The 25,629-nt window shown below is 40.9% G+C and overlaps 1 protein-coding gene across 1 annotated transcript in view; it reads left to right on the top strand.

Moving 5' to 3' along the window:
- UVRAG (UV radiation resistance associated) overlaps window positions 1-19,922 on the top strand; it is a 2,169,435-nt gene extending 2,149,513 nt beyond the window's left edge. Inside the window, exon 15 of the mRNA XM_044073201.1 lies at window positions 16,196-19,922. Coding sequence (XP_043929136.1) covers window positions 16,196-16,913 — 718 coding nt within the window. The 3' untranslated portion in view covers window positions 16,914-19,922. The remainder of the gene's footprint in view (window positions 1-16,195) is intronic.
- The last annotated feature ends 5,707 nt before the right edge of the window (window positions 19,923-25,629 follow it).

The following is a 25,629-nucleotide window of genomic DNA, read 5'->3' as shown; positions in this document are numbered from 1 at the left end:
GGTGTCATTCCAGGTCTGTCTTCCACCGGAAACGTGAGCCTTTCTAATACACGACCCCAGTCTTTGACTCTTACTCAAATTCATCCAGTGGTTTTGGAGATATCGAACCTGTGACATCCAGGTATGATTGTGTTGGATCCGAAAGACTTGGCTGCCTTCTACTCAGACACCCTCTGTAGTCCATCGGTTTGTCCTTGTCTGATCCAGATGGATCTCAGAGCCATAGCATTGGTGCCGAATTGGGGAAGGAGACTGGATCGACTCCAATATTCTTTGAGGTATTCTCTCCCGAGCCTCAGTTATGACCTCTGCCTCAGGGCTGCAACTGGGGGGATCAGGTTTCATCCTTCACAGGTTTCTTGGGATCCAGTAAGGGCTGGGCTCAGATTTCCTGTGGCTTTGACTTTCGAAGTAGTGGTGAGAGCTTTCGCCACTTCTAAGGAAAAGACATGCTTACCCACCTCAGTTCCACCCCATGGTCAACTGTCTTCTATGGAAGCTATGCCTTTTCATCCTATCCTATGGGGGCAGCCAGTCCAGTCAAGTCACGAGACTGTCCTGATTCAGGACTCCGCTTGCACTTCCAAGTCCTCTATGGAGCCTCCCACTGAAGTGCCTCCTTGGAAGTGTAAGTGTAAGAGGGGATACTGACTTTGAAGAAGAAGAAGAAGGGTCCCCCAGACACCACTTAAGGACTTCTCATTTGGTGGAATACTCAAAACTTTGAGATAGAAAGGTGGTTGGTCTTCTGATTCCCTCCAGCCTCCCCCCTCCCTTCCCAAGAGGAGGCAGAGTTCCTAGATTTTTCAGTACCCGCTCAGCTATGACTTGGGTAGTCCCCTTGGTGGATGGGGATGGTAGACCTTATCTTGCACAGTGCCTGAAAAGATCTGGATGTTATGGAGCCCATTCCCAAACTCCCTGAGAAACATCTTGTGGCACCTAACAGTAGGGTTACTGGAGCAAGAGTTTCCCTGTGGATACTATGGTGGTTGCAGCAGCCACCAAAAAAGAACTTGTGGAACAGAATAGGGAATTTAGGGAGTTGGACAGATATGGGAAGTGTATCTAAGCATCAGTGGCCTTTGGGTTTCTAGATTATCTGGCACGGTTTCAGGGGGAATCGATCAAACAGTTTTCCAGTACCCTCTCAGGGTCCATATCTGCAGAGGACAAAAAGACAGTTTCTTCACAACTGACCTCCCTTCAGACTCTATGCGATGCTTCTGTGAGATTAATTTCTCATGCCTCATGCGTCAGAGTGAGCAGCTAGATTAACAGGTTCTGGAATAACTGTCAGGAGACATGCCTGGATGCACATTTGTGATTTTGTGGAATCCTTCAAGTTTTCATTTATCAGTGCCTCCCTTGATAGATTCATCATGTTCAGCCCCACCATAAAGGAGACTCTCTCTCTAGGAACAAGATGGGAACTTTGTCTGCCTTTGAAATCTACATTTCTACCCCCTCAAAGGACCTTCTGTCGAAATGAAAGAGGTGGTAAAAAATTGTGGTTCAGAAAGACGCAAGGTTCTTCCCAGGACTCCTATGGAGATCCCCTAGCAGCCAAGCAGGGAATTCTAATGGTAGTCTGCAGTATCAGGTGTTCAGAGGACCCTTATCTGAGAAGCCCTTTCAGCATCCCTGAAGGGTTATCCAACTGATGCACTCTGGATGCAGTTGTTGAGTGCATATCTCTACACCCAGAAGCTTGGATAGCCATTACCAAAGATACTTGTGTGCAGAGTATAATATGCAGAGGCTATTACATATTATTTTCCCTTCAACCCCCATAATGCAGCAGAAGTATTCCTGATCTTCCACCCAATGAGAAGAAAGCAGCAACCATAGAAATAGAAAAGCTGCTGAGGAAGAGGGTCATCCAGGCAGTTCCCCCAGACCAACAAGGATCTGGAACTTAGTCAAGATTCTTTTTAGTGCCAAAGGAGGTAGGGGATCTCAGACCAATTTTGGATTTCAGCAATCTGAATCACTTCTTAAAACATTTTAAGTTGTGGATAGTCACAGTTCAGTCTGACCCACTACTGTTTTGGAAGGACAATTGGATGTGCTCCATAGACGTCCAGGATGCATATTATCATATCAAAATACATAGGTTTTCCAGGAGATATCTATGTTTTCCACTGTAACCAGTCATTACCAGTTGAGAGCCCTGCCCCTTTGCTTTCACCACAGCCCCCCAGGGTGTTCACCAAATGCATCGCAGTGGTGGCAGCTTATCTAAGACTTTGCAGATTCGGAGTGTCTCTTTACTTAGATGACTGGCTTGTATCTGCTTCCAAGTCTCTACTCATTCAAGCCAGGGACTAATTGCTCCATCAGTTTCTCCAACTAGGCATTAATGGTAAACTACAACAAATCACAGCTCTGTCTGATGCAGAGTTCATTGTTGCCTGTCTAGATACACAAATGGCATCTCTACCACAGACAAGAGTGGTCACTTTATGAAAGCAAGCATTACACATTCTTTCTCTTCATTCAACCCCAACCAAAGTAATGTTGCAACTACTTGGGTTCATGGCAGCTTTGATAATGCAGGTTCCTTTAGCTCATTTTCACATGAGGGTTTTGCAGTGGGCTCGAGCAGTTCAATGATCAGAAAGCTACCACCTACTGATGGCACGCATTCATATCATGAAATTCTGCCGCAGTCACGTAGGATGGTGGGTTCATGCAAGAGAAATCATTTAGAGTCGCAATGTTACTTTAATTGCATTCAAGGCCACAGTGACCACAGATGCCTCCCAACTAGGGTCGGGGGCATTATTTCAGAAGGACAGTCCCAATGTATTTAGTCCTAGAACAGAGGCTAGTCTTCACATCAACATCCTAGAAATGAGAGCAGTCCTATTAGTGTTGCAGGTGCTTAAAGATGTTCTCACTCTAGGGATGACTGCTATTTAGACAATGTGTCTGTGATCTGATACATCAACAAATGGGGGAAGCTGATCCCAAACCACTGTGTTGGGAGGACTGTAGGTTTGGCAGTGGGTGATCTCTTCTGACTGCTTTCTCTTGCTTTCTCTTGGCAGTGCATATTCTGTGGAAAACCAGCGTGCTAGCAGGTCCATCTTACTCCCTCAACTATTCAGTGGCAGAAATGATATTTCACTGATGGTTTCAGCCATGCTGCAACCTCTTCATTTCCCCCATCAGTACCAAGTGTGGCAGTTACTTTGCCCTGATACCCCCAGTGGGGAAATCACCAAGAGACTTTCTGGTTCACCATTGGCCCTCGGGTTTACTGTATGCCTTCCCTCCAACTCGTCACCCCCAATTTTTTTTCAGAAAACATTGTAGTGGAAAAGCAAGGTTATCCTCATTGCCTCATTCTAGCCTCACCAAATGTGATTTTCTTTCCTGTGGCCTCATCTAGTTCATCCTCCCTGGGTTTTGTATCCTACTAAGGACCTTCTGTCTCATTCATCTAGTTTGTCTGTCCTGGACATGCAAACTCTCAAGATGACTGCATGTTTTTTCCACTTCCATTAATGGCTAGAAACTCCAGGCTTTCCTCCCCATTTGTCACATTCATATGTCATCCCAGAAAGACACTACCAGGAAGATTTATAAGAGCAAGTGGAAAAGGTTGTCTGTTGGGGCCCAACAGAGACTTCTAGACCCTTTTCAGCACCTATTCCAGTTATTCTTAATTTCCTGACTTTCATTTTCAGTAATGGGATAGTTATTCGACAGTTAAGGTACAACTGTCTACAGTATCAAACTTTCACTTGGGGAAAATAATTCTTCTCTAGTTTCCTTGACATTGTGCAAAGCTTTTCTTAAGGGCACTTCACTGCTTTGGCCTCCTATTAAAGATTCTATTCCTCCTTGGGACCTTAAACTTATCCTTCAAGCCTTGACTTAACCTCCCTTCAAGCCTGTGGCCACTTTTCCCAGTCCCCACTGCATCTGCTAGATGGGTATCGGAGCTCCATCCACTTTCTTCCCAGCCACCTTTACCTAATTTCTCATAAGTACAGAGTATCCGTTTGGACCAATTCTTCCTGCCTGCCTGCCTGAAGTGCTGTCAGAAGCTAACCCTAACCAGTCATTAACCTTTCTGTCTTCTTCCCACGTTATTGTAACAAGGAAGAATACATGCTTCATTTATTAGATGTTAATAAATAAATAACATAAATGTGCCTAGGCAAATCAGATTTCTCATTCAGAGCTAAAGACCAAAGGAAGTCAAATCTCTTTTTCCCAAGACTAAATTGGGCAAAGCAGTGTTAAATAGTAACCTTAGCTAGAACACTCACTAATCTAAATGTCTTTGTTTACAAGAGTAAAGGACTATCATTACCCAAACATTGTAAAATTCACTCCACAAGGGCTATGGGCACATCATGTGCTTTTTGCTTCAAAGCATCCATGGATGACATTTGTGCAGCTGTTACATGGTCCAGTGCTTGTGTCTTTATAGTTCATGGTAAGTTAAACATCTTAAGTAGGAAAAGGGCAGCTTTTGCCTCTGCTGTACTCCAGAATATCCTTCATTGAGGACCTCCCAAGACCACTCTAGCTGGGGACTCTGTCCCATCAGTCGAAGAATGGACGAAAATTACAAAATCAGATATTGTAGTTATCTACTCACCATAATAACTCTGCATCTGCGTTGTCTGTTTTCATCCTTCCTAAACTTCCCATCCTCCAGTCCTCTGTCCTTTTGATTGTCTGCTAGTATGCCCTGATGGATATTCCTTAATGGTATTGCTATTTGGGCTCCAGAACAGTTCTTATCTGTTTTCTTCACCTCTTCTACTCTTTAGTAATACCTTTACTTTTTTACATCAGAGATTGTTAGTGGCTTTGTCATGTTTTGGACAATTGAATAGAGGGAAAACTCAATCTGAAATAACTAAGGAGAAGAGAAGGATTATGGGTAAGGAGAGGAGCTCAAGCTCTGGAGCCTAAATTCTATCAGAGTGGCTGAAGACAGATCTGATGTTGGATCCGAGACTCATTAGTTGAGTAAGGATGAAACAGGTGACACAGATGCAGAATTATGGTGAGTACATAACTATAATTACCAGGTGTTGATGAAGGAATACCTAGTCTTGCTTCGAGAGGACTCCTGAAGACTGTCCGTGTGAGGTTGTGCTACTGCTCTGAACCCCAAAATCGTATCTCCTACATTTGTGTAAGCTGCCCACTACTTACTCAAGTGTTAATTGCCCACTGCTTGTGCGTTAGTTTAAGGTTTTTTATTTTTAAATTTTTATTACATTTATTGTTTGTATTCTTTTAATACATAATTGCTTAATTGGTTGATTTGCTAGTTGAATTTCTGTATAAAATGCTGTGTGTGAGACTGCATTTTTATACTGACATTTGAAGAAGCAGCAAGAGCTGTGGAAGCGCTTATGTTGCTTTAAAATAAAAGACCATTTGTTTTATGCTGAGAGCCTGGTGTCATCTCATCATTCTACTTTTTTTAGACTGATTTGTACAGATGCTTGTGCTGAAAATGGGGTCTATATTATATTCTCGAAAGCCGACAATGTTGAATCTGACATTGTCGACATGAGAATATTGAATGCTCAGAATCTTGAGCTTGTAAACGGAAATCTCCATAAGGGGAGATTTCCGTTTACTGCAATGTAGTGTGGTTTTGGAGTTGGTATATTTAAGTAGTGGGGGGGCAAATGGGGGTTTGCCTCCTTTGCTTAAACCCCTTAGGGTACTTTTTTCTTTTGTCTTTTTATAAGGTCGATGTTTGAAGACATCAACAATATGGTGTCAACCATATGTTGTTCGATGTTTTCAAACATTGATCTTATAATGTAGACCCTCAAAATGTATTTGTGAGGTTTGCTTGTGTTAAAATATATCAGCAGTGCACCCTGCTGGAATGAAGAGACATGTACATGTGTTATTGTAACCGAATTAAATGTATATGTTTTAATAGAGGATACTGGGACAGCAGAAGTTAACCAGCTAGCTTACTTTAAGAAAAATAAGGGAAATGGAAATTCGCTGTTAAACCATTAAAACAGCACCCCACTGTGCTGAGTAGGACTTGAAACAGTAGGGTCTGGAAGAAGCCTTTGTTCATTAGCTCAGTAAAAAGAGGGCAAGCCCAAGGCACTGCCATAAACATTTAAATGTGTATTGTAGCCGTCTGTACTAAATTCCTGTCTCAGCTTCAAAGGGGGATACTGTGAGAACCTGTAGTCAGTTGACCGGATGAGGTCATTCTGCAAGCCATCTTGGATATTATATTTTACAGGGAGTAATCTCTTGAGTAATGAGTATTTTGTTTTGGAGAACCTGACTTTCTAGTAGAAAGACTACTCATGTATTTAATTGTGCCTTGCTCTATCAAGTAAGTTTATTAGGGAATAGCAATTCTCCTAGATTCAGTCAGGAATATAGTGAAGCTTAGTTTAGAGATTATTTTTCTTTATTTGTATGAGTCTGTCAATGTTCTTTTCAATATTTCCTGTGATTTGAACTCTGTGGTTTACTGTAAATATATATTTACTATTTTTTTCTTTTATTATTTATTATTAAATATACTTAAACTTTTCATTGTGCCTGGTCCTTTTTAGAAAATTAAGCTTTGAGAGTATTTGCACGTATTTATTTGGTGACAACACTGGCCACTCATGAAAGCCTTGCATTTTGGTCAGCATTACCATCTGTGTTAATATCTTCACTCAACATAATTGGATACCCTTTTAAGAGCCTTATAGTAACTGACTGGTGGCAGTGAAGCTACCTTAGTCTGGGCAAAGGTGGTACAGCGAGTAATCTGTGCCAGCATTTTCCTAGGGGTGTGTGTGTGTGTGTGTGTGTGTGTGTGTGTGTGTGTGTGTGTGTGTGTGTGTGTGTGTGTGTGTGTGTGTGTGTGTGTGCGCTACTTAGGGTAGGGAAAAAAGCACTGGTTTCACAGTGCCAGTTGGAAGCCTTATTGGGGACCTGGGGAGAAGCAGATGGACACCCAGACCCCGGGCTGTGTGCGTGTGCCCTGTATGCTCTTAAGGGAAATTGTGCTTGATGCAGAGAGGTCTGCATCTGGAAATACTGAGTGCATCCATTTATATTGCAAGCGCACATCCCTCTCCAGTGTCAGTGGTAAGGATTCAGTCTCCTTGATTACTGGCCCAGCATGGGGACGTCATAACCTGCAAACAGCCACATGATACATACCAAACCAACATTCGGTCATCCTAAACATGAAATTTTCTGCTGTCAGTCATCACTTTTAATGAAAAAAAGTAAACTGTGTTGATGAAACACATACCTATATAACAGTTGACTGCAACCCTGCAACCATATTTTACACACAGAAAGAAAAAAGAAAACTGTGTCAAACAAAGCTTCACTGAATAATCCCATAGATTTGCTGTTGTGTGGTGCTGCACATCAGAATGAAACCAATTTTATGGATGTTCATCGTGTTTCACTGTTGCAGTCATTACAATTGGGTTATCCTGCTGGCAGGCTACCCGCAGTCGGCTTGAGTTCCAAAGTCTAGGTCCGGTGTCGGTTGCTGTCGCCTCCTCCCTGACATCAGTGCGCCTGGGGTATAAAAGATGCAGCTGATGCCATTTTCTTCAGTCTTTCTTGCCGCGCGGTGCCCGAAGCAAAAGCAGTTCGCAAGTGCAGGTCGGCCGACTCCTGAGATTTGCAAATTTGAATTTCAGATCCAAAGTCTTCATTAAAGCTAAGTACCCCGTTGGGGAAACTTTTTTCTTGCTCCAGACAGATGTCAGAAAAAGTTAATTGTATTTCTTGTGGGAAGCAAATACCTCATAAGGATTTTCATTCTTACTGTATTCCTTGCCTAGGCCCTGACCACGATGTTGCTAGTTGTCGGTTTTGTGCTACATTTAACCAACGCACTATTAAGCATCGGTACGATTTTGCATTTCATTACTTTGGCAGAAGATTCAATTATATAATGCAGTCGGAACAGCTGACTACCGGAGTTTATAAAAAGCACAAAGAAAAAGAAAAGGACAGGCATCAGAGGTCCAAAACTGACGACGAGGCTTCTGCTAGGCCTGTCGCCGGTTCTCAGTGAGGTACTTTCACAGCCCCTGACGCCCGCTACGTCAGAGCCACAGGCCACTTCTGACTCCCACGTGGAGCCGACTAGGCCACTGGAAACTCAAGGTATTGGACACTCGGAAACTATTCCCTCAGATGAGTCCAGAGCCGCTGAGCAGGCATCGGCTTCTGAGGGTGTTTTCAGGCCTACACAGTTATATGTAAAACCAACTTCAGCTTCCAAGGCAAAGACTAAAGCATCTCTAAAGACAAAGAAACAAGTACAGCATTCTCCTGGACAGACCTCCATGCCTAAAAAACAGATGCTTAAAATGGCCAAAGACCTAATTACTTTGATCAGGGGTTCCCATCCCCCTCCTGATAAGAGGCCTAGGCAAGAGATAGAATATGAATCTTCAGATCAGGTTTCCATTTCCTCTGATTCCTCTTCTGAACAGGAATATTCTCTTCCTCCTTATGAGGATTCTGATGCTGAAGAATCTATCCCTTCAGCCTCTCCTCCTGAGGATTATTCTTTTGGGGAGACCCTGCACAGTATGACGGAGCATTTCTACTGGAAGAGCCAAGATTACTCAGAATCCAAGAAAAGGCTCAGAGACTTCCTTTTATTACATCAGCACAGGCCACTTGCTATTCCTCCTGTTTTAGACATTGTAGATGATGTATTTTCAGAGTCCAGTCTGTCTCCTGACACTCTGCCACCAGCTCCTGTTAAGCCAGACAGATACTACAGGGTTCCTGATTCACATGAATTTCTTTATAAAACCCTGCCACTGACCCAGAAACTCTCTCTCAGGGTCGCAAAGGGGTGAAGGCATCCACTGCAAAAAACCCTATCCACCCTGATAGGGATTCAAGGGCCCTGGACAGATGGGGAAAAAGATTTATACTTCTGCTACCTTGGCTGTAAGAGCTTTAAATTGTCAGTTTTATATGCTTAAATATCAGCAATATCTTATGTCACTGCTTAAACAGAAAATGTTGACAAATTCAGATTGTGCAGAAAACAAAGAAATGCAGGATTTATTGCATGCAGCTGAGCAAGTGGGAAAGCATACTTTGCAATGTGGTTTTGATTCCGTAGAGGCCTCCTGCAGGGCCGCTGTTACAGGTTCTTTCATTAGGAGGCATGCTTGGTTAAAAGACAGACTCTGCCAGATCATGTTAAAGCAAAACTCTTAGATGCTCCATTACAACATGATACCTTGTTTGGTGTTAAAGCAGAAGAGGTGTTAAAGAAAATGGAGGACAAAGCCAAATCTATGCAAACAGTCAAGGATTTCTTACAGGTACAGCCTCCCAGATTCAGCAGGAACTGGCCTACAAAGAATTGGTCCTTTCCAGTGTCAGACAGGCTACAAAGAGGCAGCTACAGACGCCCCAGAGGTAGATCACAGCCCCAAGGCTCATACAGGCCTAAACAATGGGGTGCTTCTACCTCCTAAAGCAGAGAGCAAAAATCACAGCCATACAGAAAACAGTCTGAATGACTTCCCCCTGCCAGTACCAAGCACTTATCTTCTGGCAGCTCCTTTGGGGGGAAAACTAGCACTTTTTGCACAAAATTGGCAAATGATCACCCAGGACAAATGGGTCTTAAATATCATATCACAAGGCTACAGGTTCCACTTTCACACCCCGCCAAGGCAAAACGGTATGCCAGACCTGCCACGCAATCAATGGGCAGAGGCACAAAAACAACTTTCCTCCCTCATGGACATGAGAGCCATTCAGCAAGTACCACAACAAGAGCAGGGACTGGGATTTTACTCAAGGCTGTTCTTGGTGTCCAGAAAGGACAAAGCCTGGAGACCAATACTGGACCTGTCTATACTAAACACATTCCTGGATATTCCAAAATTCAAAATGTTAACTCTGCAGCAGCTTCTGCCCATGCTGGGCAAGAAGGCTTGGCTGGTGACTTTAGACCTAAAAGAGGCATACCTGCATGTCCCAATCAGACAGTCATGCAGAAAATACCTCAGATTTATAGCTGGCTCAATGCACTACCAATTCTCTGCACTGCCCTTTGGCTTATCTACTGCGCCCAGGGTCTTCACAAAATGCCTGGTGGCAGTAATTACAATTTGCAGACAACGAGGAATACAAATATATCCTTACTTGGACGACTGCCTTATTCAAGCAGAGAACAAGGACATTCTACTACAGCATCTGGCATTTGTAAAAAGATTACTAACAGGCCTAGGGTACACAATAAACGAAAAGAAATCAAAACTCGTACCCTCTCAAGAGATAATATTCCTGGGTGCAAGCTTAAATACAACTGCCCAGATGGCTTATCTCACGCCAGACAAACACAGACAACTGACTACTTATTTCACAATGTTGGCAACAAAGATCCAGTTATCTGCAAGAAAAATTCTGCAGGCTTTGTCTTCATGGCATCCTGCATTCTGCTAATTCCATATGCCAAACTGCATATGAGGAAACTTCAATGGTATCTAAAAAGTGTTTGGACTCAACATTGCCACAGCCTGGAAACAGTAATTACCCTAATTCCCTGCCTGCAAAAGGAGTTTCGATGGTGGGCAAAAGCCTATCACCACAACACGGGACAGCCATTCACCTTACCCACAGCCAGGCAGACATTGACAACAGATGCATCAGATTATGCCTGGGGGGCACATATGGCAGGAAGATGTATTCAGGGCACATGGTCCGCAAATCAAATGCATCTACATATCAATCAAAAAGAAATGCTAGGAGTTCAGAATGCCCTGACAGCCTTCCAGGATCTACTTCATCCAGGACAACTACTGATAAAGACTGACAATCCTGCAGTCATGTTGTACATAAACAAGCAGGGGGGCACACATTCCTACCCCCTTTGCAGACTAGCCATGAACTTGTGTGACACAGCATTGACTTACCAAGTACATCTGCAAGCACAATTCCTGCCAGGAAGGATAAATACTCTGGCAGACGAACTAAGCAGAAACCTAATGGATCCCCACGAGTGGAAATTGGATCCACAAGTCTTCAGCATGATAACAAGGAACTGGAAATGCCCAGACATAGATCTGTTTGCCTCCCTTCACAACTGCCAACTACAGAGATTCTGCACAAGGACTTATCACAAGCAAGCATGGAAAGTAGATGCTCTATCTTTCAGATGGAAAAACCTAACAGTATATGCCTTTCCTCCTCTGCCTCTCCTCCCTAAGGTACTCCAAGGTCAGACAAGAGAAGCCAAAAATGATACTGATTGCCCCAGACTGGCCACGCCAGCACTAGTACCCAATCCTAAAGAGCCTGTCTCAATGCCCAGCTTGGACATTACCTCAAATTCCTCACTTATTGACCCAACAAGACAGTCAGATACTGCACAGCCAGCTCAGGACCTTAAGCCTGGCAGCATGGCGGATAATGTAGCCATTCAAGACACACCTCTCTCTAAAGCAGTGATGGATGTTATTATGGAGGTCAGGAGGCCTAACACCAGAAAATCTTATGCAGAAAAATGGAAAAGATTCTGTGCTTGGAACCAGGTACAAGGTATTGACACGATTGTTCCGAATATTCCTCAGATTTTGCAATACTTAACTGAGATGCTGGATAAAGGCCTTTCCTTTTCATCAATTAAAATTCATGCCTCTGCCATTTCAGCTCATTACAATACAGAACCACCTATTTTTTCACATCCATTACTAAGGCAGTACCTCAGAGGGGCCAAAACCAAAAACATAGACCCCCAAGGAGAGCACCAATACCTGCATGGGGACCTCAACTATGTCTTGGAAAAACTCAAACTGCCTCTGAGCCAGCCTCTGCAGCTAATATAAAATTCTTATCCTGGAAAACAGCTCTGTTCCTAGCAATAACCTCCGCTAGATGAGTTTCAGAGTTACAGGCACTCGTGGCTGTGGAACCTTTTATCATTTTCCATCATGACAGGGTTTCTCTGAAGACAAACCCTACTTTTATGCCTAAGGTAGTGTCCAGTGTGGCCCTTAACCAAACAATTCATTTGCCTACCTTTTACCCAAACCCACAGAATAAGGGTGAGAGACTTCTGCATTCTTTGGACATTCACAGGCAGCTACGCTTCTGCTTGGACAGAACCAAAGCTTTCAGAAAGACTGAGCAACTTCTAGTGGCATATGCTGCAGGATCATAAGGAAAGCCTATCTCAAAGCAGACTATTTCAAAGTGGATAGGCCACTGCATTCGTTTCTGCTATTCTCAGCATGCCAAGTCAGTGCCTAAGGGCATTAGGCCACATTCAACCAGAGCAGCAGCCACTTCAGCAGCCTTCCTCAGAGGAGTACCAACCAAAGACATCTTAGAGGCTGCAACTTGGAGTTCAGTGCATACTTTTACAAAGCACCATCACCTACCTCTCTACTCTAAATCCAGGGCAGGTTTTGCCACTGCAGTTCTGCAGGGCCTGATAACCTCTCCTAATCCTGTTTAGCACCAGCCTCCCAACCTCTGCTTTGGGATTCAACCCAATTGTAATGACTGCAACAGTGAAATATGATGAACATAGTGCAGTTGTGTACCTACCATAAATGTAGATGTTCGAGTGTATTCACTGTTGCAGTCCAGGTTACCCTCCCACCATCCCCCTTCTCCTTGCTGGGACTTATCTGTACTTCTCTGTTCTATACAAACCTGTGTGGTGTATTTGCTTGTAGATGAAGGAAAGGTTGTTTTTTGTGTATGCATACGTATTGGCATTATTTAGCCTACCATTTTAGGGGCACCAAAAACTGAAGAAAATGGCATCGGCTGCATCTTTTATACCCCTGACGCACTGACATCAGGGAAGAGGCGACAGCAGCTGACGCCGGACCTAGACTTTGGAATTCAGGCCGACTGCGGGTAGCCTGCCAGCAGGATAACTCAATTGTAATGACTGCAACAGTGAATACACTCGAACATCTACATTTATGGTAGGTACACAATTGTACTTTAGTTTTCTTTGGTGACATTTTCTGTTTTTTAGATATATTTGCTAACACATGTAGTTTATAGCCATTCAGTGCACATTTTTCTTCCTTTTTTTTGTTTCTTTCATTAAACAGTCATTTGTGCAAGTGAAGACATATAGATATAGAAACAGAGAGAGATTTTTCTATGAGTCTTGAAGTCTTTAGCTAGCATCATGGTGCTGTTCACTAGTTTCTGGGCGAACATGCTGCTTTTGTAGTTGTAGGAGAGTAACAAGTCAACGCATCTGATGTCCATTCTCTCATTAGGTTAGTCTGCATTTTGAATGCATGGTACTCGGACATGTGTACAGCCGTGCTTGTCTGTTGCCCGGTTTGGGATGTGCTTCCTTGCCTCCATCAAAAGTTATATTTTCTCCGCAGGATGGCCAAGTCTGCTTTCAGTGCTCATTTTTCATCTCCAAGTCTGACAACTCCAGCCCCAGTTTGAATACTGACATCCACCAGGACCTCTTTGCCTTTAATGTTAGAAAGACAGAACGCTTTGGCCAGAGCATCATTGCCTGCTTATTGAGAAATACTTTAATGGCTCTTTTTTAAACTTCATAAAATGAAGTGAGGAGGGTGAGGTTAGGAATTAGCAACAGTGGAAACTGTAGAGATTAAGGAATCCCCATTCAGCCTTAACTGTCTAATATAAAACACAAATGCACAGATATATACATGAATTACTACTACTGTAAAAGTGCTGTTAAGTTGCTGAAGTACTGGCATGTAAGAAATCTTCAAGTATTAAACTTGAACCATAAATTACATTTCTTGTGCATTAAAAGAGTGCACTTTAACAAGGTAACTCCTAATGACAAACTTTATTCCACAAAGTGACTGCAGGGAGTTTAACTTTTTTTTAGTGCTTGACAATGTCTTTCCTGTCAGTAGTCAGTGGAGAGTCAGTGATGGTTGTTATAAAACCATTAAAAAGAAAGCTGTTTACCAACTATTTCCAGTAATTTTTTAAGCTTAAGACGGATGGTTATAATACAATGCCAGTCACATCTACACTAATTATCTATAATGTTCAGATAGAATGTATTCATTTTAGCAGAGATTAAATAGACTGCATGCATAGTTTCTGAGAAACAGTATAAAAGTTAGATGAAGGACCCATTGAGATCTGACTCTCTAGTTCTTCACACAGCCGTCTCCTTCCATCAGCTGTACATTTGAGGTAGAAGGTCTGTAAGAATATACATTATCTCGAAGTAGTTTTATACACGTAGAAAACCAAACGTGTTAATATACATGCCTCTTAATAGTTTCTACTGCTTGTCAAACATTGTGTAAGTCTAGAAGAATCCAAAGTATCAGCATCTATAAACTCCCCCACTTGCAGAGTTTTCTTTTTGTAGTAAAAAAATAAAATAAAATGTTTAGCAAGTGATGAAAGAATTTCTAAAATTGTAGGTTGCAATATAAATTGTTTCATTAATCATTTTTTTTGTATTTACTGAAGGAGTATTGTTTGAATTTGCTGTTAATAAGTTGATCTTTAATTTAATCCCTGGAACCTGCCCAAAGTAGTGGTAATTGGGTCTATATTAGATAAACAAAAGTTTATCTAATTGAACGCTGAAATGAGTGAAAATTGCGGAACTTGAAACTGCAGTTTTGAGATCGCGATACAGTGAAGATGGGAATATTTGCCCTTTCCTCCCTGTAGTGCGATCTGGGAGTTGGAATATATATTTAGCAGGGGGTGTGGGAAGCGCAGCTCCCCACAATTGCAGTTTCGAGTTCCTGGATTTTCACTCATGTGAGTGTTCGATTAGATGTACTTTTGTTTTTCTAATATAGACCCGTGGTAATCAGCAGTAGTAATGTGTGTGTTTTATATGTATGTAATGTCTAAAGACTTCTTGTAATAGTTTGAGCATAACCACTCCAAGAGAAGCAAGTTACTTGAGGCTTATTTCAAGCTACTACAATGCCATTTTCATTACTTATTTTACCAATTGCGTTAAAGTAAAAAGGTTTATAGAGTTACAATAACGTATATTTAAATAAGTGAAAAGCTCATATAATCCAGCACTAGGGAATTTTGTTCCCCTTGTTGTGCTACTTTTATAAAGGATAGTGGCTGGCAGTGTATATTCTGGAGTTGCCACCAGTATTTTATTTTATTTATTTATTTGTTTGAAACCATGGTAGACCCGATTCAAAAAGACTTGCTCTCGCAGTGTTGTGTCCTGCTTTGATGTAAGGCCTTTGTATAAAACAGGCTTAGAGTGAGAGTCAGAGTCCAAAAGATTTGTTCTCAGTGTAAGTGACTTGCGAGATTGCCATACCTCAGAGAAAGCAAACTTTTCTTAAGATATAACAATGTTGGGCTCAATATATATATATATATATATATATATATGTCCCCCGTTTTCACACATTCAAACTTTCTATTCCCAGAATTGCACTAAGTCTTGGAATTTAAAACAAGTTAGCATGGCTTTGATGTGTATAAATTGTAACTCCGAAATTTTTCTACAAGTTATACAAATGTATTTTATTTTCTGTATGATTATGATTATTTTTACTGCAGTCTGCACTGATTTTGTACATAAGATGCAGTTTGAAAAGATGTGGGCGATATCTGACTGGATCCCAGATCTTTTCCAAAGGAGAGAGACAGTGATTGACGCAATCCGTTTGTTTACTGTAATGTTTGGTGAAGTTTGCTTCATGATTTTCCTAGATGCCATTTTATTATTTTAAACATGTTTACACAACTTATTAATTGGAAATTAACAAATTTAAGAATTAAAAAAAAAATAAAAGCTGGAGCAGAAGCTAATGAGACTAGCTGCTCACATGCTTGTGCATCCCCAGTCTTGTGAAATGCCATCTTGGTTGCACTTCTGTCAGCGAGAGAACCTCTACTTACTTTTTTTATTTCTATATTACTGTATGATCTGTTCTGTGGTGTGTTGTATATCACAGATATTTTGGCTGTTGACATTATATCGGATGTTATGAAAAAAGACTATAAGCTGATTCCCATGTACAGAATCATCTTTGCAGTGCAACATAAAGTTCCCCTGTGACAAAACTAAAAATGTTCCTGTTTATTATATGTATTTGGGAATCGCAATGTTATTAATTCTGAAACGTTCATGTGTGTATTTACTGTTTTCATCCTTTTTGTTATAGTCTGCTGCCGTGGCTTACCTAACTGTTTTTTGTGTCTCTTTAAGCGATCGACAAATGTCCAGTGCGATTCCAGTACCTCCTAGGGTTCAGACTTCTACTTTTCGAGGCTCAGAGATCATCAATTCCATTGAAGTGGTTCCTCCAATAAAAGGAGTTCGTAAGCGAGCAAGTTCAGAAAATGAAAGACTTCTGTATAAGACATCACCCCCTAGTTACAAAACAGCCACAACTCAGCCAATCACTGTTACAGCACCTCCAAGAGACCCCAGTCTGAAAAATGCATCCTCCTCTCTTGGTGATTCTACTAGGTATCCTGAAACAAGTCAAAAAGAAAAGGTTTTATGTGTAGATGTTAATGGGGAAAGTACAACTCAAAGTTGCATCGTAAGTGACAGAAAAAGTCATGGCAATGGCATACCTGAGAGCTCCAATGCAGTGAATCGGACAGTTTTGACAAGTGAGTTTGCTGGAAATGTTGCTGGTGAACCAGTTTGTAACCCAGATTTTCCAGCAGGCACTGAGCATTGCTCTGTAGAACAGGCAGAAGTAATTATGGGTATGGAAGCCACAGGATTTAGCTCAGGAGAACAGCTAGAACCTTTTAGTGGTATCCCAGTGGATCACGCTGTGGCTGTGGATAGTGATGAACAAGTTCTAGGAGAACTGGATGCTGAGAGCTTTGAAGAATTTTCAAGACGTGTCTATGCACTGAGTGAAACTGTGTCTAGCTTTCGGAGGCCACGCAAAAGCTCTGATAAGTAAATTATTGAAGAAGACGTTTTGAAATTGAACTGATTAACCTGGAATGAAGACTAAGTTGCACTTAATATATGCCTTGTGTTAATTATAGACATAAATAAATTATGCTGTTCTTGTGGTGAAAAAGAACTGTAGAAGCATTGACATGCACATATCCTTGAAGTAAGTCCAGGTTTTAGCTTCAAACTTAACCCATTCCATAAGTGGAATTTCAAACTTGTGGTATACTTTTCCATGTAATGGTATGGTCAAGTGACAAGCTCCGATCTTGCTTCAGGGAGCTTTCTTGTCGGTTTAGCACTCAACTGCCTTGCTCCCTGCCATTATGACCATTAGGCATTCAGGATAGCAGATCTTCATTGTGTTTCTGCAAGGCTTAGAGGTATGTATATTTCAGTCATTCCCAGTTCTTTGCAGTCACTCGCACAGTTTGGATCTTCTCCTAACTTTTCTGAATTATGATCTTTCTGCATTTGCAGCTGAAGAAGCATGTATTCTTTAACTATGTTTGCTGTCAGCAGATCATAAAATCAAGACCACCAGGGGCGCTGTGCGTTTTTCTGGGCCTTTCAAATGTCTGTTCTTCCCAGCACCATCGCTTCTGTCCTTTGAAAGTATTATGAGACTTGCGTTGAAGCAGAGTATCAGGTGATAACAGAATTGGCCCAGCAGAATGGTGAAACATAGGGCCTTTTGAAATATCCCATGTTAGGGGTGTTAGAGACACAAAAAGAAGGTTTTGGGTTTGGCGTAATGGTTAAGCTCTTTACCTCATAGACACAGTACAGGGTTTGAGTCTGACCTCAAGGTATTGGCTAGGCTTAAAATGTCCATTCAGGACAATCAGCCTACTATTCACCTCTGAAACTATGAACTAAAACTACATGCCTGAGTCACCCAGAATTAAGATCTTTAAGTTTTCTACTTAAGCAGTAAACTGCACCCACACCAGGTATGTTGTCTTGTAGGAAGAGGGTGCTGACCATGTCCTCCTGGTTGTATATACATGAGGCTGATAATCAAGGCCCCATTTCAGACCCTGCTCATGGTACTGAGTTCTTACCTCTGCTTACTGCAGTGGCTCTCTAGGACATCATAAATGACCAAGGAGCAGGCCCTTGCAATGAGCCTTTAGGTATTTCTGTGCGTCTCATCTTTGGTTTTGTGGGATCATTTCAATTTGATTCCCACTGGCAGGCTGGCCACACAGTAGGAGAGTTGAGTCTAGCCCCACAGACACACTTGTGTACACCTTTGGACCATCAGTTGTGTCTGTGCCTTCAGTGACTTTGATATACTGTTTAGAGAGTACTTGTATATGTCCAGAAGTGAGTTAAGTCATCATTTTGTACAGTTTACTCATTTATTTTTGATTTTGGCATTAACCACAGCATAGGTCTGTTAGTTGTGCACAACTTTTGTGGACTTCCCAGTCACACTTTAACCTTGTTCTGGTCATGCAGGGACATCACAGAGATATGGGTACAGGTTGGTCTTTATCTCCAGCAATGATTTCAGCCTCTGAACAGTTGAAAGTTCCTTTTCTGGGGAGAGATGAAAATAGGAATCTTGAATCCCTTGCCAGTGCATCTAGATGCCAATGCCTGCAACTCCCAATATCATGGTTGCTCAAACAAATTTGTAAAGCTGACAGGCAAAAGAAACCAAAATGATTTAATAAACCACCAAAACACTTTTATTACTTCTAAGCACTTTTGTCCCTCCAGCAATATCAGTGAGTTGATCAGAGATAACTGCCGTAAAATCACACTGACCTTATATAGTGAAAGCATTTCCATCCCCAATCACTGTGTCTCCATTGACGCATCACCTGTTTGCAAAATTATAAGTAACAACAAAAACATGAATTTGTTGTATAAAAATAATTAGTTTTCTTAAATTCATGTAAAAGTAATCTTTAAAAAATTGAAGATGTTGCCATAATTTCTTTCAAAGATAAATATTGTGTAAAGCTTTCAAAATGAAGGCTTGGAAGTTAAAACCTGCTCATAGATTTTATTTTCAGCATGCAGGATAGGCAATCATATGGCCAGTGTAATTCTTTCCTTTCTGATTTCACCTTCGACAGCCCCCATCCTCTTCAACCACCTCGAGTTGATAGAATCTAGAATTGTGTCCTACGTGATATTGAATGTGCTTCCATAAGGCATTAGAATGGTCTTTCCATAAGGCATTAGAATGGTCTTTCCATAAGGCATTAGAATGGTCTTTCCATAAGGCATTAGAATGGTCTTTCTTTCTGATCACATAAACATGTTTATATATTCAGTCCTTCAAAGTTCTTTCATTTTTGCCACTATAGAACCTGGAGCACATATAGCATATTGCTGTGTATGACACATAGTTAAACAGTTACAATAGAAACGTAGGTGGTAAGAACCAAACCTGTAACTCTAACCACACACCCTTCTTCAGTATAAGAACAGTACTTACATTGCCCACATTTAAAAGTCCCAACCTTAACTACTCTGGGGACTTTCTGTATAATTTTTGATGTACCAATCCTCCTCGAATGCAGTGTATCCTAACATCTGCTCATCTAATAAACCCATGTCAAAAACCTTCCAATTTTTCATAACAATTCACCTAATATTTCCTGCATCACCATTATAGGTTGATACCAGTCCCTTATTGTAATAGTTCTCCTTTGGTTTAGCATTAATCTTGTATGGAAACCACCCAGAGGAGTGGATAATAAAAACCCTGAAGCTCTCTTGTTATGAACTTTTGAAAAGATGTTGCTCTTAGAATCTTCAGGATAACCCCTTGTAGTAAACATAGTTCAAAGTTTGTCACTCCTTATAAAATAAATCTAAATCAGATGTCATTCATACTAATCTAACCAACTGGCCATTAACCCAGGCTCTTTTTTGGTATTGTGGATGGCAACTATTAAAATGTATTAAACATTACAATATGTGGGTTTTCTGAAAATACTGGAGACAACCCTCTTGTTCTCTTCTTCTTTATGTATTTCACTATCTAAATACTCTAAAAACCCTTGGTTAAAAATCCATAGTGAACTTCAGAAAATTGGTTGTATTTTTATATATTCATTCAAAAAGTCTATCTATTTTTCCTCAGAGTCATTCCAAAAAATCACTACATCATCTAAAAAATGGCCATACATAATCCATCAATTTTCATAGCTAAAGTGGGGCACACAACTGTGTTCCCAATAGGCCATCACAGTGTTAGAAAAAATGGGAGCGCACACTGCTCCCACAGGTAGCCTGTTCTCTGTCCATAAATGCCACCCTCAAAAATATAATATTGTTGTCCAAAACTATTTCCATAAGTGTTCTTAAAACATTACTGATATTGTTGTTAAGGGCTTTGTTTAAAGTTAAATACTCAAAAATCCAGTTCACACCTATGTCAGGAGTGATCACTGTAAAAAGGTGCTTCACATCTATAGTAACCAATAAAAGGTTTTTGGTCTACATTTTTCCATTGATGTTCCTCAAGAAAATCCCTGAAAATTTGTTTTTCATACCTTAAACCATCCTTGAGTTTGACATCTATAAGTTTAGCTTTCCCATGGTTCTTAGAGCCCTTGGCATCAACAGTCGGACGTAAAGGTGAATCAGATCGATTTTTATGGATTTTAAATATTCCAAAAATACCTGGGATTCTTGGATAGTCATTTTCAAAAAAAAAAAAAAAAAAACACGTAAAATAAGTTAGTCATCTGTTCCTGCATCAGTTGATCATATAATAAAATGTGTATTTTACTGTAAATTGTTCAGTTAATTTCTAGAAACTTCCTCATATTGGTTAGAAATCAGCAACATTTCAGTTTTCAAATTATAATCATTAGTGTTCATAACCACCAACCCCACCCCCTTTGTGTGGTTTCATTAATCTGATCTCCCTGTTGTCACAAAAACTTCTTAATTTAATTTCATCCTTTGAAAAATTACAATTAATGAGTCTAGACTGGTTGCCTAAAAGATGTTGAATGTCAAAGTCACATAAGTTTTCAAAAAGTGAATTAACAGGGTGTCATGGTGGATTAAATATACTGGATTTTTCCAGTTTACTGTTGTACTCTGAATTGAAGTCCTTACCAAAAACTAGAACACACAAATGTAACTTCCTACTGTAAAGTTTCAAATCAAATAAAGATGTTACCAAACTAGCTGTTCTCGTTGAAACTTGTCATACCCATTTCAAATAAGTTTGCATAGTCACTAGTAATTTCAAAACATCTGTAGTTGTATACATTAAAGTCATCATGTTTGTTCGTGGTGATCATTGTTAGGTTCTTGGTTGTGGACTCTTGTATCTCCCCTTGCTCGACTTGTGGCCTCTAGGTGAGGTCCCAGTCTGTTCCCTTGGGAATTCCTGTATTGAGGCAGCAATCTTCTTCCCTTCATTTGATTCTTCAACCTGTTGGACCTGCTGAGAAGTGAGAACTCTAAAGGATCTGGGATGAAACCGTTACAAGTTTTAGTAGATCCAGTAGCATCAAACTGACTGTCGTAAAGCCCGTCCCTGTCTTGTGTGACTGGGCTCAGGAATACTCTTATTAACGTAATCCCCTTTGTCTGTCTACACTTTTTTAGCTTTTTCCTTTTAATTCCAGCAAGAACTTTATCTACATTATTAAACAGTTTCAAATAATCATCTTAATGTCCAACTACGAAGTCAATTTTAATGTTTTTTATCCAAAATGTTAATTTCAGTTTCTAGGAATTCCATGGTACTTTGGTTGTAGTTCATCAAAGTTTCCATTAATTCATATCAATGCCTGTCAAAAAGTAAAAGTAATTCATGATGCAAGTTCGAACCCATCCTCAAACCTTAGGGACATTTCCACGTTCTTAAACCCTTTGGTACTACTTTGACTTTAATGCAGTCAAGGTAATATTAATTTCCTAGCTGTAATTTATGGAACGTGTTCAAAAAATATAACTTTTTGTCAGATACCCCAATGTTGTGTTGATTAAAGTCACTTTTGAACTCAAATCTGGTGTGTAACGACTCACCAAGACTAATGTTGTTCCCACTGTTGTTGCAAAGTCAATGAAGTAGTTGTTTGTCTACCTCCGGAAGAGTACCTGTTGTCTCTCTACATTTGTTCTGAGAACTGTACACTGTTCGTTGAGCTGGGATAATATCTCAAGGATCTGAATTAGAAATCTAATCACTCTGGCCTCTGATGCCACTACTGTTATTTTCTCCGAGCCTCCTTTGCCGTTGTGAAGTGGAATTCTGCTGCACTTGTTGGGTTAACTGTTCTATTAAAAGAGTAAGGTTTTTGACTGTAGAATTGGTTCATAGAAGGTTACTAGGCTAACGGCCATAGTGGCCTTACAAGCCTAGCCATATTTATCTTGAGTTGTCCCAATTGTTGGTGGTTCGTTAGGTGAAGTTGGCAGAGTTAAGAGTCAGAAAATCTTCGAGATAACCCCTTTTGGTAACCATAGATTTAAGTTTGTCACTTTCCGTATAAAATAAACTTAAATCAGATATAATTTGTACTAATCTAACTAATTGGCCTTTAACCAAGGCTGTTTTGTTATTGTGGGTGGCAAGTATTAAAATGTACTGATGTATTACAATGTGTGGGTTTTCTGTAAATACTGGCAACAAACCTCTTGTTCACTTAGTCTTTTATGAATTTCAGTAAGTAAATACTTTAAAACCATTGGAGAAAAATACATAGCGAACTTTAGAAATTCAGTTGTATTATTAATATATTCAAATATAATCCATCATATTTCCTCAGAGTCATTCCAATAAATCACTATATTGTCTAAATAAATGGCCCTAAAAAACCTATCAATTTCCATAGCAGGAGTGGAACACACAATTGTGTTCACTGTAGGCCATCACAACGTTAAGCAAAAATGAGAGCACACAGAGCTAGCGCTGTTCTCTGTCTGTACATGCCACCCTCAAAAAATGTCAGATTCAATGTACTTGAAAGCTCCTCGGAATAATAAGTGTTTTGGTGGTTTATTAAATTTATTAAATTGTTTTGGCTTCTTTCGCCTGTTTGGTTTACAGCTGTTGTATTGGGAGTTGCAGGTAGTGGCATTTAGATACACTGATGAGGTATTCGATATTGGTGTTCGCACTTCTTTTTACTTGGTTCAGAGATGGAGACAGATAATGATTTTCCTTCAGTAGCGCACCTTGTGAATATTCTTATGTGGGGGATTGCCTCAGCCTGATGGACTACACAGGATTACCTTGTTAGACATTCTGTTAAAATATCTTAATGATTTTTAGTGTAGGTAATGGATGGGCCCTGGGTAATTGTTTTTGGAACATCTTCTTGAAATGCCATGTGTGTATTAAGGGTCCCCAGAGCTCAAGAAAGCCAACTACTACTGATTGCATCTGTACCTTTTGGAGTACATGTGCCTTATGGAGATGGGTATCTTGAGGAATACTCTTAAGCTATTTCTTCTGCCAGCACACATTTCAGAAACCCCAACACTTGGCTGGTGTTTCTCTGGAAATGAATCCAAAGCTGTAGAAAGGTTTATTAAGATGATATGCTATTTAGCAACTTTGGCATTTGGTCTTGAATTGTCCGTGCTGTGTGCCCCACTTTCAAACCTCTTTGATGGTTCAGACCTTAGAGAAACTGTTTACACTGTTTAATTCCAATGAGTGAGAGCCTATGGAGGTGCTCTGGCTTTGTTCTTTAGAACTCCTTGTTCTTTCATTATAGCCAGTGCACTGCCTGGGACACCTTTTTTCTGACATGTGGCTGCACAGATCAGTTTGACTTGTGCCAGACAATTTTCTGGACACCTTTGTGTCAGGTCATGGTCTGCAACTCCACCTTTGAGGTGGTTGATGATATCCTTCATATGAGGGAAGCTTTCTTAGTGATTTAAGGTGATGTGTATTCCCACAAAGTCAGCAGTGTTCTTTTGCAGAATGATTCCCAGGCAGCTTTTCAAACTCTGCAAAAATTTGTAACCAAATTTCATAAGAAATGTCTGGTCCATGAATTCAAGCAGCATTTTTGACTACCTGTGAGGATCACCCAGGATGGAAACTGGTTCTGTGAATTTTTTCCTGATTAAAAACACTGTTGCTTTGGACAAATGACCCCTAGTAATTATTTTTAAATGCAATCTGCTTGAATTGGTCATCTCACCCCTAACTTGTTGTTCCCCTGAATGACATCTCATTATAGAGCACTTATCACATTCTTACAGCCTTTGTTCAGAGAAATTATGGAGACTGTTGGTTATAGTGGAACAGTGGAATGGGAGAAGAAGTTTATTTCCCTTTTTCCATGATTCCCAGGAAGGCAGCAGCTTCAGCTGTTACATCTGATGTGTGTGGTTTCATGAGATCTTGGTGTGTTGCCATATGTTGCTCTCATGCTGCCTTGTGGGGGGGGGGGGGGGGGGATTTTGAATAGCTTCAGAACCCACGATAAATGCAAATATGTCTTCATATGGTTGTCTCATAAGAGGCTTTTACATTTCTTCCTTGAAACTGCCCACTTTAAGTAAAAAATGTTGCACTGTGCTGTGTCCGGTTTCCTCCCACATCCCCAAAGACATGCTGCAAGTGCATTGGACACGCTAAAAAAAATTGGCCTTAGTGCGTGCATGTGTGCGCCTTCCGTGGAAGGTTGGGCACCTGGCTGGCAACTCAACACTGTAAAACTCCACTGCCAATCAGGAGCAGACACAGTGATCCGCTGTGGTGATCCCTAACTGGGAAAAGCCGAAAGAGGAGAGAGAGAGAGCTTTGTCCTGCAAGCCATGGCACTCACCTTCCACAGGCTAGTTTCTTTGGCTTTTCATGTCCAGATTGACTTGGTTTTTGGTAACTTCCTTCACTGTTCCTCTTGGTGTTCACAGCCTGACCTCTCAAATGGATGTGTTCAATAGGAGTCCCTGACAAATAGAAGAGGTCATCCTTTATTCCTATGCAGGATGTCCATTTCACTTGCACAGTGTTGGGCAATGGTCAGTGCTGAGTCTTTCTCCTAATGATATGATTTCTTGCCTGTGGCTTGCTGCTGTTCACCTTTGTTTCCGCTGATAGGACAGACTTCATTTGTCATTGTTTAGTCTGGTGTGTTTTTTGTCACAATGTGCAGCTAGCATTTCCTTTCTCCCCCATGTTTTGAAGCAAACCGTATTTCTGAATACTTTACAGAAAGGTTACTGACCCCAGCATGGGTGTGAGGGTTATAGAGTTCAGGCGATATGTTAACAGCCGTATCCTTAATGCTGCCAACTCTGGAGTATCTCCTGAAGTCGGAACCTCTGCTATAAAGGTCAGTCCAGGGATGGTGTGGTGTCCGTGAATAAGCAGTTGGAGCTCACCTTTTACCTTTTGTGTAGGGCAGTGGTCAGAATGTGGATTTAGTGATGCATCTTCGAGTTTTTCAGCATTTCGTTGGAGCCCACTGTTCTGACAGGTTCCCTTATCAGTGCTTCACCTCCTTGTCATAATACTGTCTGGCTGAAGAGACCACCCTTAAACTGGTAACTGTGTATGTTAATCTGTTTATTGTCAAGTGTAGTGCTGTCCTTCCTAAGTTTATGTATCTGTAACATTTGTAACCGTACAGAACAGAGGTGGGAATTGAACACATTCTATATAAGCTGAAAAGGGTTTAATAGTTCTCCCTTTTATTCCCTTTACTGAGAAAGGTGTGATTAGAAAAGTGAGTGGGTGGTGGTTGTTTCCCTGTTGATCTCAAAGGGCA

The sequence above is a fragment of the Protopterus annectens genome, chromosome 5.part1 (assembly GCF_019279795.1).
Source record: "Protopterus annectens isolate FY-2018-M chromosome 5.part1, PAN1.0, whole genome shotgun sequence".
NCBI classification, from domain to species: domain Eukaryota; kingdom Metazoa; phylum Chordata; order Ceratodontiformes; family Protopteridae; genus Protopterus; species Protopterus annectens.
The sequence above is the reverse complement of the archived record's forward strand: the minus strand, read 5'-3'. Positions and strand labels throughout refer to the sequence as shown.